This window comes from Microtus pennsylvanicus, chromosome 6, assembly GCF_037038515.1.
Source record: "Microtus pennsylvanicus isolate mMicPen1 chromosome 6, mMicPen1.hap1, whole genome shotgun sequence".
NCBI classification, from domain to species: domain Eukaryota; kingdom Metazoa; phylum Chordata; class Mammalia; order Rodentia; family Cricetidae; genus Microtus; species Microtus pennsylvanicus.
Genome location: NC_134584.1, coordinates 9,132,121 through 9,152,802, shown reverse-complemented (window position 1 = coordinate 9,152,802; position 20,682 = coordinate 9,132,121). Strand labels below are relative to the sequence as shown.

Sequence of the window (20,682 nt, the reverse complement as noted above, 5' to 3'; positions counted from 1 at the left end):
TGGGGTGTGATAAAATCTTTGCTAATCATTTAGATCTTATCCAACTCTAACGAATTCATAGTGGAGAATATTAGGTTAATCATTTTGAATATCGACATGAGCATCTAATTTCCAGGAGCACAAATGTTAAGCATGTCATCAGACGACAGTACAGACTTCCCTTTGCTGTGATCTCCACACCAGTTTATTCAAGCAGTGTGTTTGAAACTTGCCTTGATGAGTTTCTTTCTTCTGTATCTATAAATGTGCCATGAAACTGTTACCATGTCATAACTTTGTCTGTCAGGTGCCCTAAATCTGAGATGTGGGCTGTGGCAGAGTTACTGTTATGTTTCCCGGGGAAGTGGGGAGTCACACAAGCTCCTGTAATAACGTCTCCCCAGGGTGTGTAAGAATCTCCATAGACCCATATTTCTCACTAAGTTGGAATCTGGTGAGATGGTCTACATTGATGCCGATCTGGGCTGAATGGGCATTTCCATTTGTCTTCCCAGGAAATGCTAACAGAACACATTATCAATCATATTTGATTCTAGGATAAAGAATTCCTTATTTTCTTTAAGTTCCTAACACCATTTCTCATGTGACTCCAACTGTCATGTCAAAGAAACCTTGACCCATATTGAAATAAGGACCAAAGTCAATTGCACTCACTCAGCAGAAAGGATGCGTTTGATTACTGGCTAAGGGATCATCAAGTATGAGACACTGTAGGTGCAGATCTTGCTTTGCTGTTGAGGCAGACCCGAAAAGTCATCTCAGTCTTGAGTTTACTAAGTTACTGTAAACTGTTACGGGCAATTAAAACCTTGAAGATAATAGGAACTCACCTTCTGAATGAATAAATGTCTGTAGTGTGCCCAGAATTGTGTTTCTAGTCATACTAAGTCCAGATGAAATTTATTTACAGATATGAGATTGGAAGAGGCTAATTTATGTCTCTCATTCTCTAGCCTTCTGCTTATGCTACTGTATATTCCAAAGCATGTACCTCGAAACAAATTTAAACAGTTTGTTTAATATAACATACAATTAAAAACCAAGTATAATTATACTTTAAAAACTCCTGCTGTGGGAAATAGAATACTAGTACTAGAGGCCCTCCTTTTACAACACTCTTAGATGACAGCGCCCCAGGCTCGAGCAGCACCATCCCCTTGTATAGGCCACAGGCCCTACTGGAGCAATTTACATGTTCACCCCGTGACATCACAAGGATGTAAGACTGTCTGCTGCTTCTATCTCTCCTGCTATGTCTGCTTGAGTAACCAGGCCCTGCAGGGTGTTAAGCTTGGTCAAATGATGGGCTGCCTCAAGATAAATAATTCTACGGGCCCAGTATCTGCCCTTCCATAAAAGTCAGAGTTGAAAGGCACTAAAAGACGTGGTACATGAAGGAACTTAGGCCTTGTCGGGCCATCCTGGCTATACTGCGTCTGCTCTGGAGCCTCTACAGGGAAATCAATTTGTGATGTTGCCCACACACAGAAGACAATTGTTTTCTATAGTGTAAAGGCAGAAACATAAGCAAGAGTAGTCGTCAGGCTCGTTGGGGCAGAAAGCCCAGCAGATCACAGTGATAGGGCAAAGGAATCTCAAGGACAGAGGGAATATCCTCCCACTGTTAGAGGAAGAAGACTTGGGGACCTACTAGAAAGAGCTGACACTGGGGACCAGTGTGGCTTCTCTAGCTGGAGAGCCACATCGCTAAGGAGCCCTCCAGCATAGCAAAAGGGGTCCCACACCCCACAGCCACTGTGAGTTGGGCCTGGCATCCCTGGCTGCTCAGTCTGCTGGATGATTGAGGTTTCAGAAGGATAACCAGAGACTTTAAAAGGTTCAGCAAAGCCTTGTGACCTCATGCCTAGAAGTATCTGGGATAACTGAGTGCATACTGGCATCAGTTAGAGTCGAAGGGACATAGAGAGTGGATTTCTTTTCCTAGGAAGAGATGAACGTGGAACTCTCCGAGGCTTCCAGAGGAGAGGTTATTGTGTATAGGAAGGTATTTGGTTGCCAAATTTCAATAAGATTATTTGATACTTCTAATATCTTTGTATTTTATAAATCATTTCTGTGTCCTGATTTTGAGAAGCTGAGGTAACTTCGAGGCAGATGCCCTGACTTTCAAAATTCTCTCACGTGAGAATTTCAGTATTAGAGAAGGAACGGAAAGTGAACATACAACAGACCAAACCTGCAGACGGAATTCCAACAGTGGATGACGGGTGAGCTGTCATTACACACACCAGTTTGAGCCAGGAGCTGTTTCCCTCCCGTTGGAATGGGAGCAGGGCGGCAAGCATGAGCTCACAGCAGTGTATATGAACCTGAGTTTGTGAAAAACCAGGTGGATCCTGATAAGATCCTGGTAGGGCTCACACTAAAGCTGAATTTCTTATATATGTTAACATCTGAGTTTTACAAAGGACTTAATGGTGGGTGGGAACTCCTGCGATGGCCAATGGGAGTTCTTTGTCAATAAACGTTATGGAGTTATGTTTAACTTTCTTCAGGGCTTTATATTCGCTCTGTGCCCCTGACCATATACTTCAGTATTTGGGTTCCAAAGTTCTCACAAAAACTATTTTTCAAGCTGCAGAGTCTGTTCCATGTATGACCCACACAGAGATTCAATACAGAGGAACCAGGATTATTTTTTTTTCTAGTAGTGCGTATTAAAACAAAGTCTACATTACAGTCGAGTGCGTTAACGTTGGCTCACTACTGAAGTAACGAAAACAGCAAGTACCAGGTACAAATTCAAGAAGAATGGCGGCGGGGGTGGGGGTGGGGGGAATGCGGGGATCACATACTACATACTAGGCTTCCGAGAAGATGCTTGCACAGAATTTTGGGATATGTAGTCCGTGTGCTTGTGACATCACAAGAAGCCCTCCAGGAAATTCCAATTGGGCTTTCGTTTTAGCTACAGGTGCGTTTTGCTCAAAGATGGGCGAGAGCCCCCTGCTGTGCTTTCCAGTTGCGTCTCTGACACGGAGGTTGTCCTGACCCTACTGGGATCTTATTGCGCGTGAATGTGCCAGTGAGATTATATGGCTTGAACCCAGCAACAAAAGGAGCCCTTTGGGGGCTATAGGACTAGGTTTGGGGTCCTCTCTGTCATTCTGGCCATAAGCATCCAACCCATCTCATGATCTGTGTATAGGCCCATATATTTACATGGTATGGCGACCAAACTCTCAGGCCACAGTTTGCACCTGCTGCACAGACAGGCTGTCACCAGGGTCAGGATATACTAGAGTTGTTCTGCTCCTTCGTTGTGATTTGGAGGATGCCTGAGGTAGAGATGCTAGTTCGGCCTATCTGACAGAGCTGGCAGACAGAGCAGGAAGATGGGACCAAGAGAGGGCATAGAAAGATGTGAACATGACTAAAGTCATTCACCTGGTTACCTAGGAAATGGAATATTAATAAATTTACCCTCAATTTATGTTTTGGTATAAAGGCTGTTTGGAGTATAAACACATAAAATTTCCAGGATGTAAACTCAGGATTTCATGAGGGATCACTAAAAAAATCCCTCCCGACAAAGCCATGTGAGTTGTGTCAATATTTCCCATGTCTCCTCGGCTGGTCCAAAAAAATAATTTATGGTTTGGGCTAACTAAACGCTGAATATTTACCTCCTGAAGAGGCCAATTTGGATGCCAAGATTCTGGTACAATTATCGTGACATCTGCACCTGTTCTATAAGATCTTCGATGACAATATCATTTGTTTGTACCTTTAATTTTGGTCTTTTTTCATTTATAGAAGTCTGAAAAAATATTTGATTTATGATTTCTCCTTAAATATTTCTCTCCTCTATAGCTTTTATATCATCGAGAGCAGTATGGTTTCTGATAATAGACACTAGGTTCTTTAATTGCACTGGGAAGCTGTTTCCTCCATGGTTATAGGAATGACTGAACCAAATTTGACATAGGGGCCTGAGAAGGACCCCTCAAGGAGTTTCCCAATGGCAAAGGGTTACCTTGACTGTCCCTTGATGACCTACATTCATTTGTCTAACGTCTGCCTTTGTCACACCTTCTGCATAATCCAGAAGGAAGGGACATTCTGTTTGAATTATGCTTAGAAAAAAATTGTTTCTTGGAATACTTTGTTTACAATCCCTTTTTAGGTGATTGTGGTTACCGTAATTGAAATACTTGATAGTTTAATTTTTTTCAAACCTCTGGAAATCACCTCTTATCCATACATCATTGTGGTCATGAGATTCAATATTGATTGTATCTCAGATTTATTCCTTCAAGGGTGCTGATCTTGCCTTTACCAGCCCAATTACCCTTTTGCATTGTGCATTATCATTTCAGGTAATGAAAAGCCAGAGTTTCAATTATTATTTGTCTAGCTTCTGAATTTGTTATTATTCTATTTACTAATGAAGTCAGTCTTTGTAAGAAATCCATAAAGGCTTCCTTTGGGCCTGTATAACTTTAGTAAATGACTCAATTTTCTTTCCTACTTCTCCATTTCTATCCCAAGCATTCAAAGCTGCTGTGTGGCTTAAATCCAGGGTGTGGTCATCCTATAGAGATTATTTTTGTAAATCGGCATAATCTCCCTTTTCAAAAAATTGGTCTAGGGAGGTTTCCATACCTCTAGCAGTACTTCATTGCTCAATGGTCTTAGCCTCATCTTCCCACAAGATCTTCCATTGTAATTGAGGGCTTGGCTCCAAGACTGCTTTAACCAAGTCTTTGTAGTCTTTCAGGATAATTGTACTACAAGTTGACAATGAGTTTAACATTTGCTTCACAAAAAGTAAATACATGCCATATGAAACTGTCACTTCCTTGAATCTCCTTAAAGGTAACATTTCCACAGGAGTCCAATTAACTCTTACACAGCCATAGGGATGTCTTTTGGCAGTTGTTCTTGTAAGATGACTGGAAAAATTAAAGTTGGTTGTTTGAAAACTTCAGGCTGTTTCTCTCTAATCTTATAATGCAACACTGAAATTTTTTCTCCATGAAATCCCTCTGTCTGATCAGAATATCTATTATCTGTTTTATTAAATTTTTCTAAAACTTGTATCTTAGCACTCATATTAACCAACTTCTTTAGTGATAACATAAAAATGATAAAACTGGGGCTGGAGAGTTGGCTCAGAGGTTAAGAGCATTGCCTGCTCTTCCAGAGGTCCTGAGTTCAATTCCCAGCAACCACATGGTGGCTCACAACCATCTGTGGTGGAATCTGGTGCCCTCTTCTGGCCTGCAGGCATACACACAGACAAAATATAATATACATAATAAATAAATATTCTTAAAAAAATGATAAAACTGATAATATTTATAATTGACATTACATAAATCCCATCAAAATTAGTTTTCCTCTCATTTAATTGTTCTATTTTCAAACCGTTCAGCTTATTATCATACAGAGACCTAAGTCCCTCCACTGTAGTAGTGGTTCCCATTTTTAATGTGGGAAAAAAACTTCCTCTCTTTTTAAAACTAATCCCCCCTTTAAGAATTCCCAATTACCACCTATTTACTTCTCCCTACACAGTCATCTCAGTTTCTGTCTGTCTGTCCAGACTTCCAGACCTCTCTGGTTAGCTAGTGGATGTCTCCACACCCTGATCTTCAGGCAAGCTTCATTTGTTAGAGTATAAACAAGATATCACCACACCTATGTTCAGGAATCAATGAGTTTATTACTGAGATTGCAGGCAGAAGTATGGATGAGGGATTAGAATAGGAACACACTTTAGTAACATTTATTTTATAACTGTGGGTGCCCTTGTACTTGGGGTATAGATGTTCCGAACTGAGACTTCATCTTGATGGATTTTTCCTGTGATGAATATGAATGTCCTCCATCTCTTTCGAATAATTTCAGTTTGAAGCCCATTTTGTTAGCTATTAGGATAGCTACACCATCTTGTTTCTCAGGCCCATTTGATTGAAAAGTCTTTTCCTAATCCATTACTGTGAGGTAATGTCTGTCTTTGAAGTTGAGTTGTGTTTATTGAATGCAGCAGAATGGGTCCCATTTTCATATCCATTCTATTAACCTTTGTCTAAGTGAATTGAGTCCATTAGATATTAAGAGATATTAATGACCAGTGATTGTTAATTCCTCCTATTTTTTGTTTTGTTGGTGGTGATGTGTGTGTGTGTGTGTGTGTGTGTGTGTGTGTGTGTGTGTGTTTCCATTCTTTGGGGTTTGTTGGTGTTAGGTTATCTGTTGCCTGTGTTTTTTGTGGATACAGCTAACCTCCTTTGATTGGTGTATTCCTTCTAGTACTTTCTGTGGGACTAGATTTGTAGATAAGTATTGTTTAAAGCTGATTTTATCATGGAATATCTTGTTTTCTCCATCTATGGTGATTAAAAGCTTTGCTGTGTATAGTAGTCTGGACTGGCATCCATGGTCTCTTAATGTCTGCAGAATATCTATCGAGGACCTTCTGACTTTCAGAGTTTCCATTGAGAAGCTGGGTGTAATCCTGATAGACCTTTGTGTGTTACTTGGCCTTTTTCCTTTACAGCTCTGTCTCTGTCCTTTATTTACCAGTAAGGATTCCAGAGCCAGACGCTGGGTGGACACCTGCTAGCTCAGAGAGGCAGAGCTTCTTACACACCAAGGGGATGTTACAGGAGCTCAGATGACTCCACTGGGAAAAACAACAGTAACTATGCCACAGCCCAGATCTCAGATTCCGGGTGACCAATGGACAAAGCTAGGACATGGGAAAGGTTTCATGGAGCATTTATGGTTACAGAAGATGGAGACTTATTAATAAAGGCAAGCTTTAAACACATTGCTTGAACAAACTGTTGTGAGCAAAGAGAAGTCTCTGCTGTTCTCTGATGACATTCTTAGCATTTGAGTTGTTCTATGTTAGATGTTCATGTTGACATCCAAAATGATTAACTTAATATTCTCCACCATGGATTCATTAGAGTTGGGTAAGATCTGAATTGTTAGCGAAGATTTTTACTACACTTTACACAATCATGGAGTGATTATGACTCATTTGATGTGTTTTAAGGGTTGATGAAGTAAACTTTTAAGGCATTTGTAGGATTTCTCTTCTGTATGAACTATATCATGTGTTGAGTAAGGCTATAAAGATTCGCAAAGTCTTTGCTACATTCCCCACACTTTTACGAATTGTCTTCAGAATAAATTTTTGTTTTTGTTTTATGTCATCTAAGTGTTGAAGATGAGGAAAACCTTCTGTCACAGTCTTTACACTTCTAGAGGTTCTCTCCAGTATGAAGTCTCTTGTGTTTCCTAAGGGAGGCATGATAACGAAAGGCTTTGTGACATTCCTCACACTTGTAGGGTTTCTTTCCAGTATGAATTGATTGATGTTCCTGAAAATCCCTAGAACGGTAATACCGTTTGCCACACTCTGCACACTTGTAGGGATTGTCTTCAGAATGGATTGTTTGATGTCGCCTAAGGGTTGAACATGTAGAAAAACATTTGCCACACTCCTCACACTTATATGGCTTCTCTCCAGTGTGGACTCTCTGATGTTGATGAAGTCGTGAAAAGTAGGAAAACCTTTTGCCACACACTTTACACTTGTATGGATTGTCTTCACAGTGAATTGGTTGATGTCGCCTAAGGGATGAACGTTTGGTAAAATATTTGCCACACTCCTCACACTTGTATGGCTTCTCTCCAGTGTGGACTGTCTTGTGTTGATGAAGGTGTGCAAAGGAGGAGAACCTTTTGCCACACACTGCACACGAGTAGGGACGACTGTCTTCAGAATGGATGATTTGATGTTTTTTAAGGGATGAACCAGAGTAAAAATACTTGCCACACTCTGCACATGTGTACGTTTTCTCTGCAGTATGAGCTGCCTTGTCCTCAAAGAGGAAGGCAGGCCTAATAAATCCTTTCCCTCGCACTTTCCGCCTGCGGAGTTTCTCTCCAGTGTGAACTGCCTTGTGGTTCTTAAGGGATGAGTGATAAAGAAACGTCTGCTGACACTCTTCACACTGGTATGGTTTCCCTCCACAAGGAGTGCTTTGATGCTTTTTCAGTAAGGAAGGGTCATAAAAAGCCCTGCCACATTCTTCACACTTGTAGGGTTTCTCCCCAGAATGAATTCTCTGATGTTGCTTCAGCATTGAAAGATAGTAAAATGATCTGCCACAGTCTTCACACTTGTAGGTTTTTTCATCAGTATGATCTTTCTGATGTATAAAAAGTGATGAGCGAGTACAGAAGGCCTTGTGACATTCTTTACAGGTGAAGGGTTTTTCTCCAGTGTGAAGTCTCTTGTGTATAGAAAGTGTTTTATAAGAACTAAGGGCCTTACCACATTCTTCACACTTGTAGCGTTTCTCCCTTCTATGAATTCTCCGGTGTTGAATGTGTAGTGAGTTACAGTCAATGGCCTTATTGTAAACGTGATACTCACTGAGTCTTGTTCCTGTTGAGCCAAGTTGAGACATGAACAAAGGCTAGAAAATATTCTTCATACTTTATCTATTTAAAAGGAAACATTTACTCAAACATATTGAAGCATCAGTGATAAACTGTAGCAGGAATTCTAATTGTTCTCAACAATAAAAACTTGGAGTCAGCTATCGGGGGTGCAAGCTGAAGGGTCAGAGAAGCAGAGCGGCCAGCCACTAGAGTCCTTACCTCTACTAATGCCCAGACAAAGGGCATTAGACAAAATGTTCCTAGATTGCCTCCTCAGACTTCATCCTGAGACTCGCTGCTCCTAAGTCTGCAATGAGCTCCTGTAGCCTCCTGTCTTATATTCCTCTCTTGGTCCAGCCATATCTCTTCCTATCTCCACCTGCTTAGTGTTAGGATTAAAGGTGTATGGCTCCCAAATACTGGGATTGAAGGTGTGAGCCACCACCGCTTGGCTCTGTTTCTCTTTTAGACTGAATCAATTTTATGTAGCCTTGAACTAAAAGAGATCCATCTGCCTCTGTTTCCCAAGTGCTAGCATTAATGGTCTATGCCACCACTACCTAGCCTCTATGGCTAACTAGTGTGGCTAGCTCTACACCCTGATTTTAAGGCAAGCTTCATTTGTTAGATTATAAACAAAATATCACCACAAGAAACTACAGTATATTTTAAAATCTCTAGGCACTAAGTATAGATGATAAAATATTGGAGGTAGAAATAATCTATCCTTCTACTAGAATAAGGGCATATCCAAATAGAACATAGACATAATGGCATATTATTCGAAGTTTAATAGCAAAGTAATTTGTAAGGGCATTGGGCATTTTACTGACAGAAATAAACCCATTAAACAATAGAGGAATTCTATGTCTGGACACTCATGAAATTATAAATTAGCCAATCCGGGAAAGGAGATAGTTAACTGTGGCTGTGTGAATGTCAGCACCATCTAAATACAAACTTTATCTCCACATATAATTTTATTTTGAAAGGCACAAAAGATAAGTTGTACAAGAAGTAGATGGTTCAAGAAGAGATTAAATTTATAGATCAAAAAGTCAGGTCAGTATTTTTATGTTTTTTTGGACAACAAGAAAGTATATACCTCAAACATATCAAGTCACAATTTAAAAAAAACTTCAAGCCGGGCGGTGGTGGCGCACGCCTTTAATCCCAGCACTCGGGAGGCAGAGGCAGGCGCATCTCTGTGAGTTTGAGACTAGCCTGGTCTACAAAAGCTAGTTCCAGGACAGGCTCCAAAACCACAGAGAAACCCTGTCTCGAAAAAACCACAAAAAAAAAAAAAACTTCAAGTTCACCTGGATATTACACAAATTTTGCTAAGACAGCATATTTGTCAATGAGTAGATTAAAAATTACTTATTTCTTTTTTTGTTTTTGCTGTTTGAAGACAAGGATTCTCCATGTCCTGGAGCTCACAATCTAGACCAGGCTGGTCACAAATTTAGAGATTCACCTACCTCTGCCTCCCAAAGGCTGGGATCGGTGAAGAAAGCCACCATGCCAGACAATAAAATTACATATTTCTAAGACAAAACAGCTATTGTGCACTAAACAGAGAAACAATGAACAAGGCATGAAAACAAGAAGCTTGTGTTTACCAATAAAGTGGAAATGTACAGAGCACAACTCATAGATAGTTTATAATCTTACACTGTCATTATGGACTTTATCAATGTGTCCTATCTATTCCTAGAACAAATTGTTTGAGTCAATGGAACTAAACGTTTCGATTTTAGACTCCCAGCCTGTGTCTGGTATGATGTAATTGTAGGCTTGGCTTTATAAACCCAATTAAACTAGGATTAGACAGTGCTGGGATGACCAATGTATTTCCTTCCTGACACAAACCCAACCTTGTTCTGATCCTCCAATGGGGCAGGTGTGGGTATTTTTGTCTGGTCCAGATTCTGGTAAAAAATCCTGACAAAGACTCCTTCCCTAGCATTCTTCTAAGAGTAAAGATGTTGACTGAAGATGTAACAGATAAAAATTTTCAGTTAAATCCACATCCTTTGTCATTTCTGTGGATGCTGAATGAGTGATTTTGCATACTCCCCTCCCTTCCATTATGTTGTCTCAGCTATTGTTCTGTGCCTTATTTCTTGCTTTCCCTGATGACCCTTGTGGAACTGAGAGTCAGCCCATCTCTTAGCTCACTTTGGATTCAAGACAACTGGAAGCTGTGAGTTCCTCTGTCCTTCTGTCTGTCCTCCATGAGCAGTGCCAATATCGTTTCTCAGGCTGTATTAGTGGGCCTGGGAATCTCTCCATGTCTACTACTCTATAACCTCCTCATCCCTGGCGCTGAGCTCCCCTTAAAGCATTCTTTATGATGATACAAGCTACTTAATGTACGTCTGCAGTATTGTAGGTATGTAGGACACAAAAGAAAAGACTGCCAAATTTTGCCAACACAAGGTGGGACAGCCTTTCAGAATATCCTGATTCACAGAAAAGTTGGTCAGATATGCTAGGCTGAAGACAGAATCATCCACCTTGCAGAGGAACCTTGGTTGATTGTCCAGGCAGTCAGTTGTTTCCATCATTTCTCGCATTTTTTGGAAGTCACTTGCTTGCACTTCCTGTTTACTCAGGTAATATTATTTCCTTGTCAAATCTCTGATGGAGTTGATAGTTACAGTTTTCCTTGTTACCAGATTCAGAAAAGAGATGCACTAAAGAAGTTTAAAGTGTATGGGGGAGAGAGTATTAAAAGATAATTTTAGTAATGAAAGTTTTAATAGAAAGTGAATTAGGTATATCATTTTGGAATCACAAAGACAGAATAGATAATAGAGTATTTTCTCTGAATTTGTCCATTGTTTATGGACATTGTTGATGTAATTATTGACTGTATATATTGTATATAGTTATTGTACTTATTGTATATATTTTTTCTTATGTAAGTTATAACCTTTTTTATTTCAGACAAAAAGTGGGAAATGTGATATTTTGTTTGTGCTTTAACAAATAAAGTTTGTATCATCATAAAGATCAGCCACTAATTAACCAGAGTGACCAGACAGTAGTGGCACACACCTTTAATCCCAGACCTTGGGGGGGAAGAAACAGAAAGTGATTTACCTGGGCAGAGAGAGATAAGGTAGATGGACACAAGAGTTTGGTCCCTTTCAGTCTGAGGATTTGGTAGAAGTAAGAAGTCTAATGGCTGGCTTATTTACTTCTTTGATCTTGCATCATTTACTCCCAATATCTGATTTGGGATTTTTATTATGAAGATCAATTAGAATTCATGCTACCTGCCCTTGCCTCAATGGATAACAGCATAGTGTCCAAACTAGACCAGCAGGACACAAAAGAAAGTGACTGTCAAACTTTGCCAAGACAAGGAAGGATAGTCCTTAAAATTCCCTCCTTCTCAAAAATGCCTGGTGGAAGCCAGGTATAGTAGCATACACCTTTAATCCCAGAACTTGGAAGGCAGAAGCAGGTGGATCTCTGTAGGTTCAAGGCCAACCTGGTACACAGAGTAAGATGCAGGACAGCCAAAAGTACACAGAGAAACCCTATCTCAACAAACAAACAAAAAACAAAACAAAAGGAAGTATTTTCAAGATCTCCTGAGTGTGGAGTGGGCACAAGGGGGAGGGTTTATTGGGAGAGGCGGAGGAAGGAAGGTGAGAGGGGGTTAAATCTATAGCTCAATAAAAAAGAATTTAAAAAATCTTTAAAAAAATAAAGTTTAAAAACAGTCTACTACTTTTACTAGTTTTTTAGGCCAAAGATGAATGCCCCAATGTTACAGAAGAACTTTGATTAACTGTCCAGGCAGCCAGATGTAACCGTTGTTAGGTAACATTTCACCCTTCTGGGTCCTTGATAGAATTTAAGACTAAATAATTAGACTTAAAGTTTTCCTTAGTTATGATAAAAAGAAAATTAGATTAAAAAACATTTTTGACTCACAAAGATAAAATAGATAATAAAATATTTCCTCTAAATTTGCCAAATAAAAAAAGAACTGGCTATTGTAACTATAATGATTACTTGACAACTGGTCTTGTTATATAAAGTTTTACTGTGTGAAAATTAAAACCTTCCTTTTTAGTTAAACAGAAAGGGGTAAATGCTGTGGAATAATCCTTCTGCACACTGTGAAGATGTGTTGCTTTCATTGTTAATAAAAAGCTGATTACCCCAAAGATAGGCAAGAATTTCAAGGCAGACTGCTGGGAAGAGGAAGGGCTGAGGCAGAGGAGTAAAAAGGATGCAGAGAAAAGAAAAACATGCCATATGGAGAAAAGGTACCACCACATGGCACAGTGTAAAAAAGACATATAGGTTAATTTAAAATGCAAGCACTAGTTAATAATAACCCTTAGCTATCAGCTGAATATTTATAATTAATATTGAGTCTCTGAGTAGTTATTTGGGAATGGCTGGTGGGACAAAGGTGATCATGGTCCCAACAAAAAGCTTTGTGCACACTCCTCAGCACTGCTTCCATTACAAATCTTCAAGCCAATGAAAATAAACACTTGCAAGAGTTTGAGAATCAACAGAAGACCTCGAAAGAAGGGAACACAAGACCTCTGTCCAATTGAACTCATGGTAATATTAGCCATGATACTTCCTATAGGGCTAACAAAAGTGGTTATCCTGACAAGATATGAAACAAAACATTTTACTAGCTCTGACATATCTGAGAATATTGGGTTTATACACAAAAGTCTTTAATTTCTTTCACAACTTGTGACTAGAATATATCCAAATAACAATAAGAAGCCGAGTGGTGGAGGTGTATGCCTTTAATCCCAACAAGTGGGAGGCAGAGGCAGGTGGTTCTCTGTGAGGTGGAGGCCAGCCTGGAATAGAGAGCTAGTTCCAGGACAGTTAGAAATATACAGAGAAACCTTGTCTTGAAAAATAAAAACCAAAACCAAACAAAACAAAAGCAGACGTAACATATGATAAACATATTAACTTGAAAAAATATATATATATCCCCCCAAATGGAGAATTACAACTCACTAACTGCCATAAAAGAGGCACATAATCACTGTGCCCAGACTGGTTTGATGGGTGTCCCTGAATCAACAGTGTAAGACCTTGTAGGTCATCCTGTCCTACTCTTCCTAGGTCTAATGATCAGGTAATGCTGAAGTAACTGGTAGTAAAAAGGTTTTTTAAAAAAACAACCAAACAGCTTCTGTTAAGTTATTGTACTTAATGGCCCTCTGTCACTGCCTGCCTCTCTATGATGGAATTGTAGGTTCAGCTTTATAAACCCAATCATGCTCACATGAGTCTGCTCTCAGCCTCTACAAATAAATGACTCTCAGTCTAACCAGAACTGAGTTGTTCCCTGAGTCTTACATGACAATGGGGAATCAACAAAAAGAAAAACCTTGGAGGTCACTTTAAATAAAAGCACACCTTGCTTTTGGGGAGATACAAAGCTTAAGAGACTTAAACCATCATAAGCGTCTGAGAGGTGTGCTTTGACAACAAAGACCTGAAGGAGAGACCTAAAGAATGCTTCCCATGGTATCATGTTTCAAGGCACATGGCAAAGCCTCACTTTCTGTTGGATACTTGGACCTCAACTCTGCCACTAAACCCCTCAGTCCCACACACCTGGGTGCACGCTAGCTGCTGCTTGTCTCTTCCCGCTTGAAGGCCCTTGTCTTTGCTCCAGAAATGTCACCAGGTGTGGCTTAGAAACAGCAAGACCTGATTATAGAAAAAGGAAACAAGACTGTTTGAGTGTCCTTCTACTGGGAATTGGCATGCCCCTTCCAATACACCATTTATAAGGAAAGAGGTGAAGTAATAAATGGTTACAGATAATCAGATTCTAAAATGTTCTCTGACAAGATCAGTACAGTACATAAATTAATTTATAACATCCAGATTCTGAGTTTCATTTAATGGAAACAAGTAATAAAGCAGAATTCTGTAACACTTTAACTAAAAAGTATGCTCCGTGTGCCATGCCATTGAATTTTTAACAGTACCACTAGACTAAAGGGAACAACTAACCAACACAGAAAGGCTAGACACGAAAAGAGAAAAGTGAAATGGTTTTTTTAGTAATTTAATTTAATTTTTTTTGGTGTTTTGCCTGCATGTATGTCTTTGTAAGGATGTCACATCTTAGAATTATAGACAGTAATAAGCTGCCATGCTAGGAATTGAACTCTGGTCCTCTAAAAGAGCAGTCAGTGCTCTTAACTACTGAGCAATCTCTCCAGTCCCAAAGTGATACTAAACACAGAAATCTCCCTAATTTTCTGAAATTGAGGGATAGGACTCCCACTGTTGAAATGTTCTCAAGAGATAATGTACAGAAGGAGTAAGCTATATGTTGATGGTGAAATAAGAAGTCACTATAGAGGAGATGCTCACCCAGGAACTCAAGGTGGCTGTAATTCTCCAACATCACATCCCTGTACAGATTCCATTGAGCAGGCTCCAGGCATTCCCTCTCTTCTGGAGAGAACTCGATGGCCACATCTGAGAAGGACAGCATTTCCTGAAATAAAGATCAGTGAATGATATCACACTTTAATTAAAACCATTAATAATAGAAATACTAAGATACATTGGGCTGGATAGTTTTCTTGTGAACTGAACACTAGCTGGGGCCATTTGAGAAGAGAAAAGCATAATTGAGAAAATGTCTCCCTAAGACTGTTTTGTAGGGAGGCCTATAGCATTTTCTTAACTAATGATTGCTAGAACACAGCACAGCCCACTATGGGCGGTGCCACTCCCCTGAGCACGCAGTTCTATCCAGTATAGGAATGCTCGCTGGGCAAGTGGCCTCGGCTCCAATTCTTACCTCAGGTTCCTGCCTTGACTTACCTCAGTGATGGCCTGTTATCTGAGGGTGTAGTCCAAAATAAATGCTTTCTTCTCTGAGCTGTATTTTGTCATGGTCTTTATCACAACAATAGAAAACCTAACACAGGTATCATGTGTCTGTGGACACAAATCTAGATTTTTCCCAGGATGAAAGACAGTTAGAAATGCTTCTTACATTGGGTATTAATGTTCCTCAGACACATCTGAAGTGGTCACATGATCTCACACTGGACCCGCCAGAAGGAAAAACAAGGTAAACAATCCCATAAGCCCAGCTGGACATGATACATTTCAGACACAAATATAAAATGAATGCATCCACAGCACATGCACTTAGTCCCATGTGCTACTGCACACCACACACGTATGCATTCCTCACAGGAGAAAGTCACGGTGAGGGAGAAGGGATTTCTCAACAGTTCATGCGCACAATCATGGCAGTGAAGTGGAATGAAAATACAGAGTCTGCTGCAGCAGCTCTGGCTGTGCTGTGGGCTCAGGATTTCTACAGAGTTCAGTAATGATGCAGATGACAGGGACACGGGACATTAGAAGAGCAGGCAAGGGGAGGAACTCACAGAGTAAATATCATTTAAGTATCTGATCATATGGGAAAATGGGCAAAAATAAGACTAACAACACTGCTTGATATTTAGAATAGAATACACATCACTTGATGTTTTTGTCATTTTCCCTTCCTATCTTTTCTCTGGCAGGTACTGAAGTGGGCTGCGGTATTCCTAAGCATGTTTGTACACACGACACCTGAGCATCAGTGTGCATAGCTGAGAAAAATAATTGCTGATGCTATTTTCACATTTCAAAATTTCCTAATTTTAGAATTTATGCTCTTCATATTTTATTGAGTAAAGTCCCAGGATGATCTATAAAAAAGTCACACATTAGTTTTCCTTTACATCAATACAGAAAATGCCAGCAATTTATGTAATAATGAGATATTTTGGAATAATTTCATGGTTAAGATCCTGTCTCTCAATTTTGAATGGTCACTTCAAACACTATCTTCCAGGTTTGTAAAATGTACTCTTCAAGCTAGGTGGTGGTGGCGCACGCCTTTAATTCCAGCACTCAGGAGGCAGAGGCAGCCGGATCTCTGTGAGTTCGAGGCCAGGCTGGTCTACAGAGTTAGTTCCAGGACAGGCTCCAAAGCTACAGAGAAACTCTGTCTGTAAAAAAATAGCCTTCATAATGCCTACAGACATCCAGCATCCGGGAAAAGGTACTGGGACTTCTCACTCCCTTTACCCTGTTCCAGAGTCACTGTTCACAAGTATAGTAGGCAATTTTCTTTGGGCCACCAACTAGCTCCCAAGTACTGAAACAGAGACTTATCATTAATTATGAAAGCTGGTCTTTAGCTTATCCTTGTTCCACTAGCTCTTAGAATTTAATTTAACCCATTTCTAAGCATCTGTTTTGCTTCAGAACTTTAACTTTTCTTTCCTTCTGCCCGTCCTGCTTTTCTACGTCTTGTTGGTCTGGCTGGGTGGCCCCTCTGTCTCTGTCTCCTCTTCCTCTTCTTCTCTGATGGGAAGTCTTACCTATATCTCCTCATTAGCTATTGGCCATTTAGTTTTATCTCAGACCAATCAGGCCCCTTAGGCAGGCAAGGTAAACAAATGCAACACATCTTTACATAGCTAAACTATTATTCCACAACAAGGAAGTCCCCAGGTGTTGGCTTCCTGATGCCACTGGTCCATTGAAGAAATCATTACATCTCCAACTCCTGTGCTTTATGATTTTTTTTATTTTTTTAAGCTTATGATTTTATTGTCTTCATAACAAGATCAGCTTAAAAATGGATCACCTGTCCCATTTCTCTTCTAAATGCCTCCCAGCACCCTATTAATCTGCAGTTTGGCTCAACACACTCCAGCCTCAGCACCATCTCTGTTGTGGTTTTAGCATTTTTCTGGAAAATAGGCTGTCTACCCATCATAGCCACTCTGTTTCCTGCCCCAGCACTGCTTTCCCTGGGCATACAAAGAATCCTTGATCTTCTTGTACTGTATCATTTTACATGGGGTTGGTCCTGGCAACATTTCTTGCAGAACATACGGGGGATCTTAGAAAAGTCCACTGTGTTGATGGGAATGATACGGGTCCAGCTTTACAATTCTCGATGTTTAACATATTTCTCTTTTATATGAGCTTCAGTTCATTATATTTAACATATTGATGAGATCATGTGTAATTTACATGTATCTACCTGAAATAGCTTCCAGTTTTACCAACTGTCACAATTAGTAAGACTATCTTTTTTTCTGAAAAATTACTAAAATATAAGTATGTAACTGGGCAATGGTAGTGCATGCCTTTAATCCCAGCACTTGGGAGGCAGAGGCAGGCAGAGCTACTTCTAGGACAGGTAGGGCTATCACACAGAGAAACCCTGTCTCAGAAAACCAAAAAGAGGATGTGTGTGTATATATGTGTGTGTGCGTGCGTTTGTGTGTGTGTGTATGATATACCCCTCTATCTCCTCAATGCAACTTCTCTCATGTCCCCCAACTGTCTCAAATATATGGTATATTCTTCTCTAATTATTATTGTTACACACATGCACAGACACAGCACAAAAATATAGCTCTCTCTCTTTCTCTCTCTCTCTCTCTCTATATATATATATATGCGCACATACACACACACACTACACATAAGTGCAAAAATATGAGTGGCCTATTCTGTATGTATGTTTTGGGGATTGACCACTTGTTACTGGATGAATAGTGAGTGGGCTCAGCCCTGGGGAAGACTAATTCTCCTCTCTTAGCAGTCCTATGTGCCTATACTTCTCTGTTAGCCAGCAGACTGCCCCCTGCAGGGGATCTTGTGCCACTGCCATTGTTCAGGGCTTGTTCAAGCAGTCATATTGTTGGGGTGTCATGGGCGCAGCTTCCCTTCCCTTTCTGGAAAGCACCACCTACAACAGACTTCCTGGACCCTGGCTCTCATGATCAATATGGACCCTCTGCAGACATATTCCCTGACCTTCTGCACAGGAATTGTGGTGTGGTGTATCTACTGGATCAGGGCATCACAAGACAATAGTTCTCTGGATCTGAACATTTTAGTTTTCCGTAATGCTCTCTGTGCTGCAGTGAGCAGTGTCTTTAACAGGCAGTGACAGCTACACTTTGGTGTAGGTCTAGGGAAAAGCATCTGGAATGCAGTTAGCAACTGTGATGCTTTAGTGCTCCAGTATGCTCTCCTCTGTAACTTAAGAACTAAGGAGTCATCAGAGACAACTGCTGCTAATGCCGAGATGTGGGAGGCACTGGGGCACCTTTACGGACGAGGCCGCACTGGTCATAGCTGTGTTTCACAGATACAACAGCTAAGCAGGGCTATTTATTGCTTCTGTCCCTTGCAAAGCACCTTCCAGCAGTAAGAAAATTCACTCTTAGGCAGGAGGAGACCTTCAGGTCAGCTCCGGCTCCAATCCCGGGTCTTGTCTCTGAAGGCCAATGTGCTTTCACCATTGGGAAGAGGGAGAAACTTAACATCACAAAACTTTAGGGACAACTGAAATATAGCCTCCAGAAAAAAAAATGATGACATTGAAAATGTCTTTAAATAAAGGGCAGAGTTGAATAGCAAAGAGGCCTGCAGATGTTCAAGAACCAGGCAGAATGAAGCAATTTGGTGAATAGAACACCCAGTGATTTCTCAAGGGAACAGAAGCTGAACTATTTTAGAAGCTTCTTCGTAGCTAGTACAGAATGTTACCACCTTTAGAAGAAGTGAGTGAAAAAAACAGATCCCAGTCTTTAAACCAGGACAGTGGTTCTCAACGTGTGGGTCATGACCCTTTGGAAAACCTTCATCTCCAAACTTCTTCACATCAAATGACTTAGCAAAATTAGTTACGAAGCAGCAAGAGCAAAGGGACAGGAGTGCTGGACACGGACAACCATTGTGGGACAAGCAGACATCCCCCTGTTTTACAGTTAGTCCATCCTACATTACAGATGGAAGCCCTATCAAGGGTTAGAAAACCCAGCCCCCAAGGTAAAGTTGCAGTTCAGTTTCCTGTTCCGCATTCTGCTTTGCACCGGGTCCCTCACTCCACGCAACTGCAGCCTGTGTGCTCTCTCACCCTAGCCAAAGCTTTTCTACAGCAGCTGATTCTGGCAGTCTGCATTTCAGAATTTCCCACCAGCGACCTGTTGCGCCAAAGGTTTTTCATCTGTGAATTCTTTAACTGGCAGAGAAAATGGACATAATCAAGACCTCAAGACCGTTACACTAGTCTGGCTACAGAGTACAGAAAGGACCAGAAACCCGTTTGCTCTAAAAAATAAGGAGAAATCCGACAGCATCCATACGAGAATGGGTCAGAAGTGAAGCAGGCTTCCCCACCAAAGCTGCTCCGTGAGCTCCCAGCTCCCCGTCAGGAGCAGGCAGTCAGCTGATCATCCTTAGCTTGCAACCCTGGACCTTGCACTATCATCTACTCCGCGCTCCCAGGCAGCTCTCCTGTCCCAGAAGCCCAAGGCGGGCTCAGGTTGCACGTGGCGTCCTAAGGAAACCATCACTCAGGGCACAGTCCCTGCCTCCCTCGTCCCAGTCAGTTGCGCACAGCACCTACAAGGCTGCTGCTCCCTGAGCTTCTTCAGCCAGCCCGGGTCCGCTCCCTCCAAGACGGCCCCGCAGCCCGCACAGAGCCTCAGGCTGCGCTGCACCCTGGACCAACCTCCGTGTCAGAGACGCAACGGGAATGCACAGCAGGCGGGACTCTCGCACAACTTTGGGGCACGCGTACAAGTAGAGATCTAGAGTGTGGGGTTTCCTGGAAGGCAGTCTGTGATGTCACAGTTGCGGGGACTACATTTCCCAGAAATCTGCGCGAAAGAAAAATGACCCATAGGAAGAATGAAATTATAAACAAAAGATTACGTGGGGGGGGGGGAGAAGAAGAAGCAGAAATAAAAAATACAGCATGTGGGGAGGGGCTCATTAAGGAATCTGAAGACACATTTTCGTAAGGCAAAATCGCAATCATATCACAGGCTCTTTTTTTTTTTTTTCCGTTTTTCGAGACAGGGTTTCTCTGTGGCTTTGGAGCCTGTCCTGGAACTAGCTCTGTAGACCAGGCTGGTCTCGAACTCACAGAGATCCGCCTGCCTCTGCCTCCCGAGTGCTGGGATTAAAGGCGTGCGCCACCATTGCCCGGTTTACAGGCTATTTTTGTAACGCAAACTGTGCAGACATCATGGGTCATAAACTCACAACAGGTTGAAACACTTTTAGCAAGGTACATTAGGCTTAGGAAACAGAACCTTGTTCTTGTTAGGTATGGAGACTTACTAACAATGTCTAAAAGTGTGATCTGACTAACACTGTATAAAATGTGGTTTCCTAACAACAATGTGACTA

General features: G+C 41.0%; 2 protein-coding genes across 2 annotated transcripts in view; one reads left to right on the top strand and one right to left on the bottom strand.

Annotated features, from left to right (window-relative positions):
- Positions 1–20,682, top strand: part of LOC142851751 (uncharacterized) — a 143,524-nt gene that overhangs the window by 68,519 nt on the left and 54,323 nt on the right. The gene's annotated exons all lie outside the window — the stretch shown is intronic.
- LOC142851754 (uncharacterized) lies at positions 5,672–20,111 on the bottom strand. Its single transcript, XM_075975761.1, has 4 exons — positions 20,000–20,111; positions 14,821–14,947; positions 14,050–14,145; positions 5,672–8,431 (listed from the first exon to the last, which is right to left on the bottom strand). The coding sequence occupies exons 2-4, from the start codon at positions 14,942–14,944 to the stop codon at positions 7,239–7,241; spliced, it is 1,413 nt and encodes a 470-aa protein (XP_075831876.1). The 5' UTR covers positions 14,945–14,947; positions 20,000–20,111; the 3' UTR covers positions 5,672–7,238.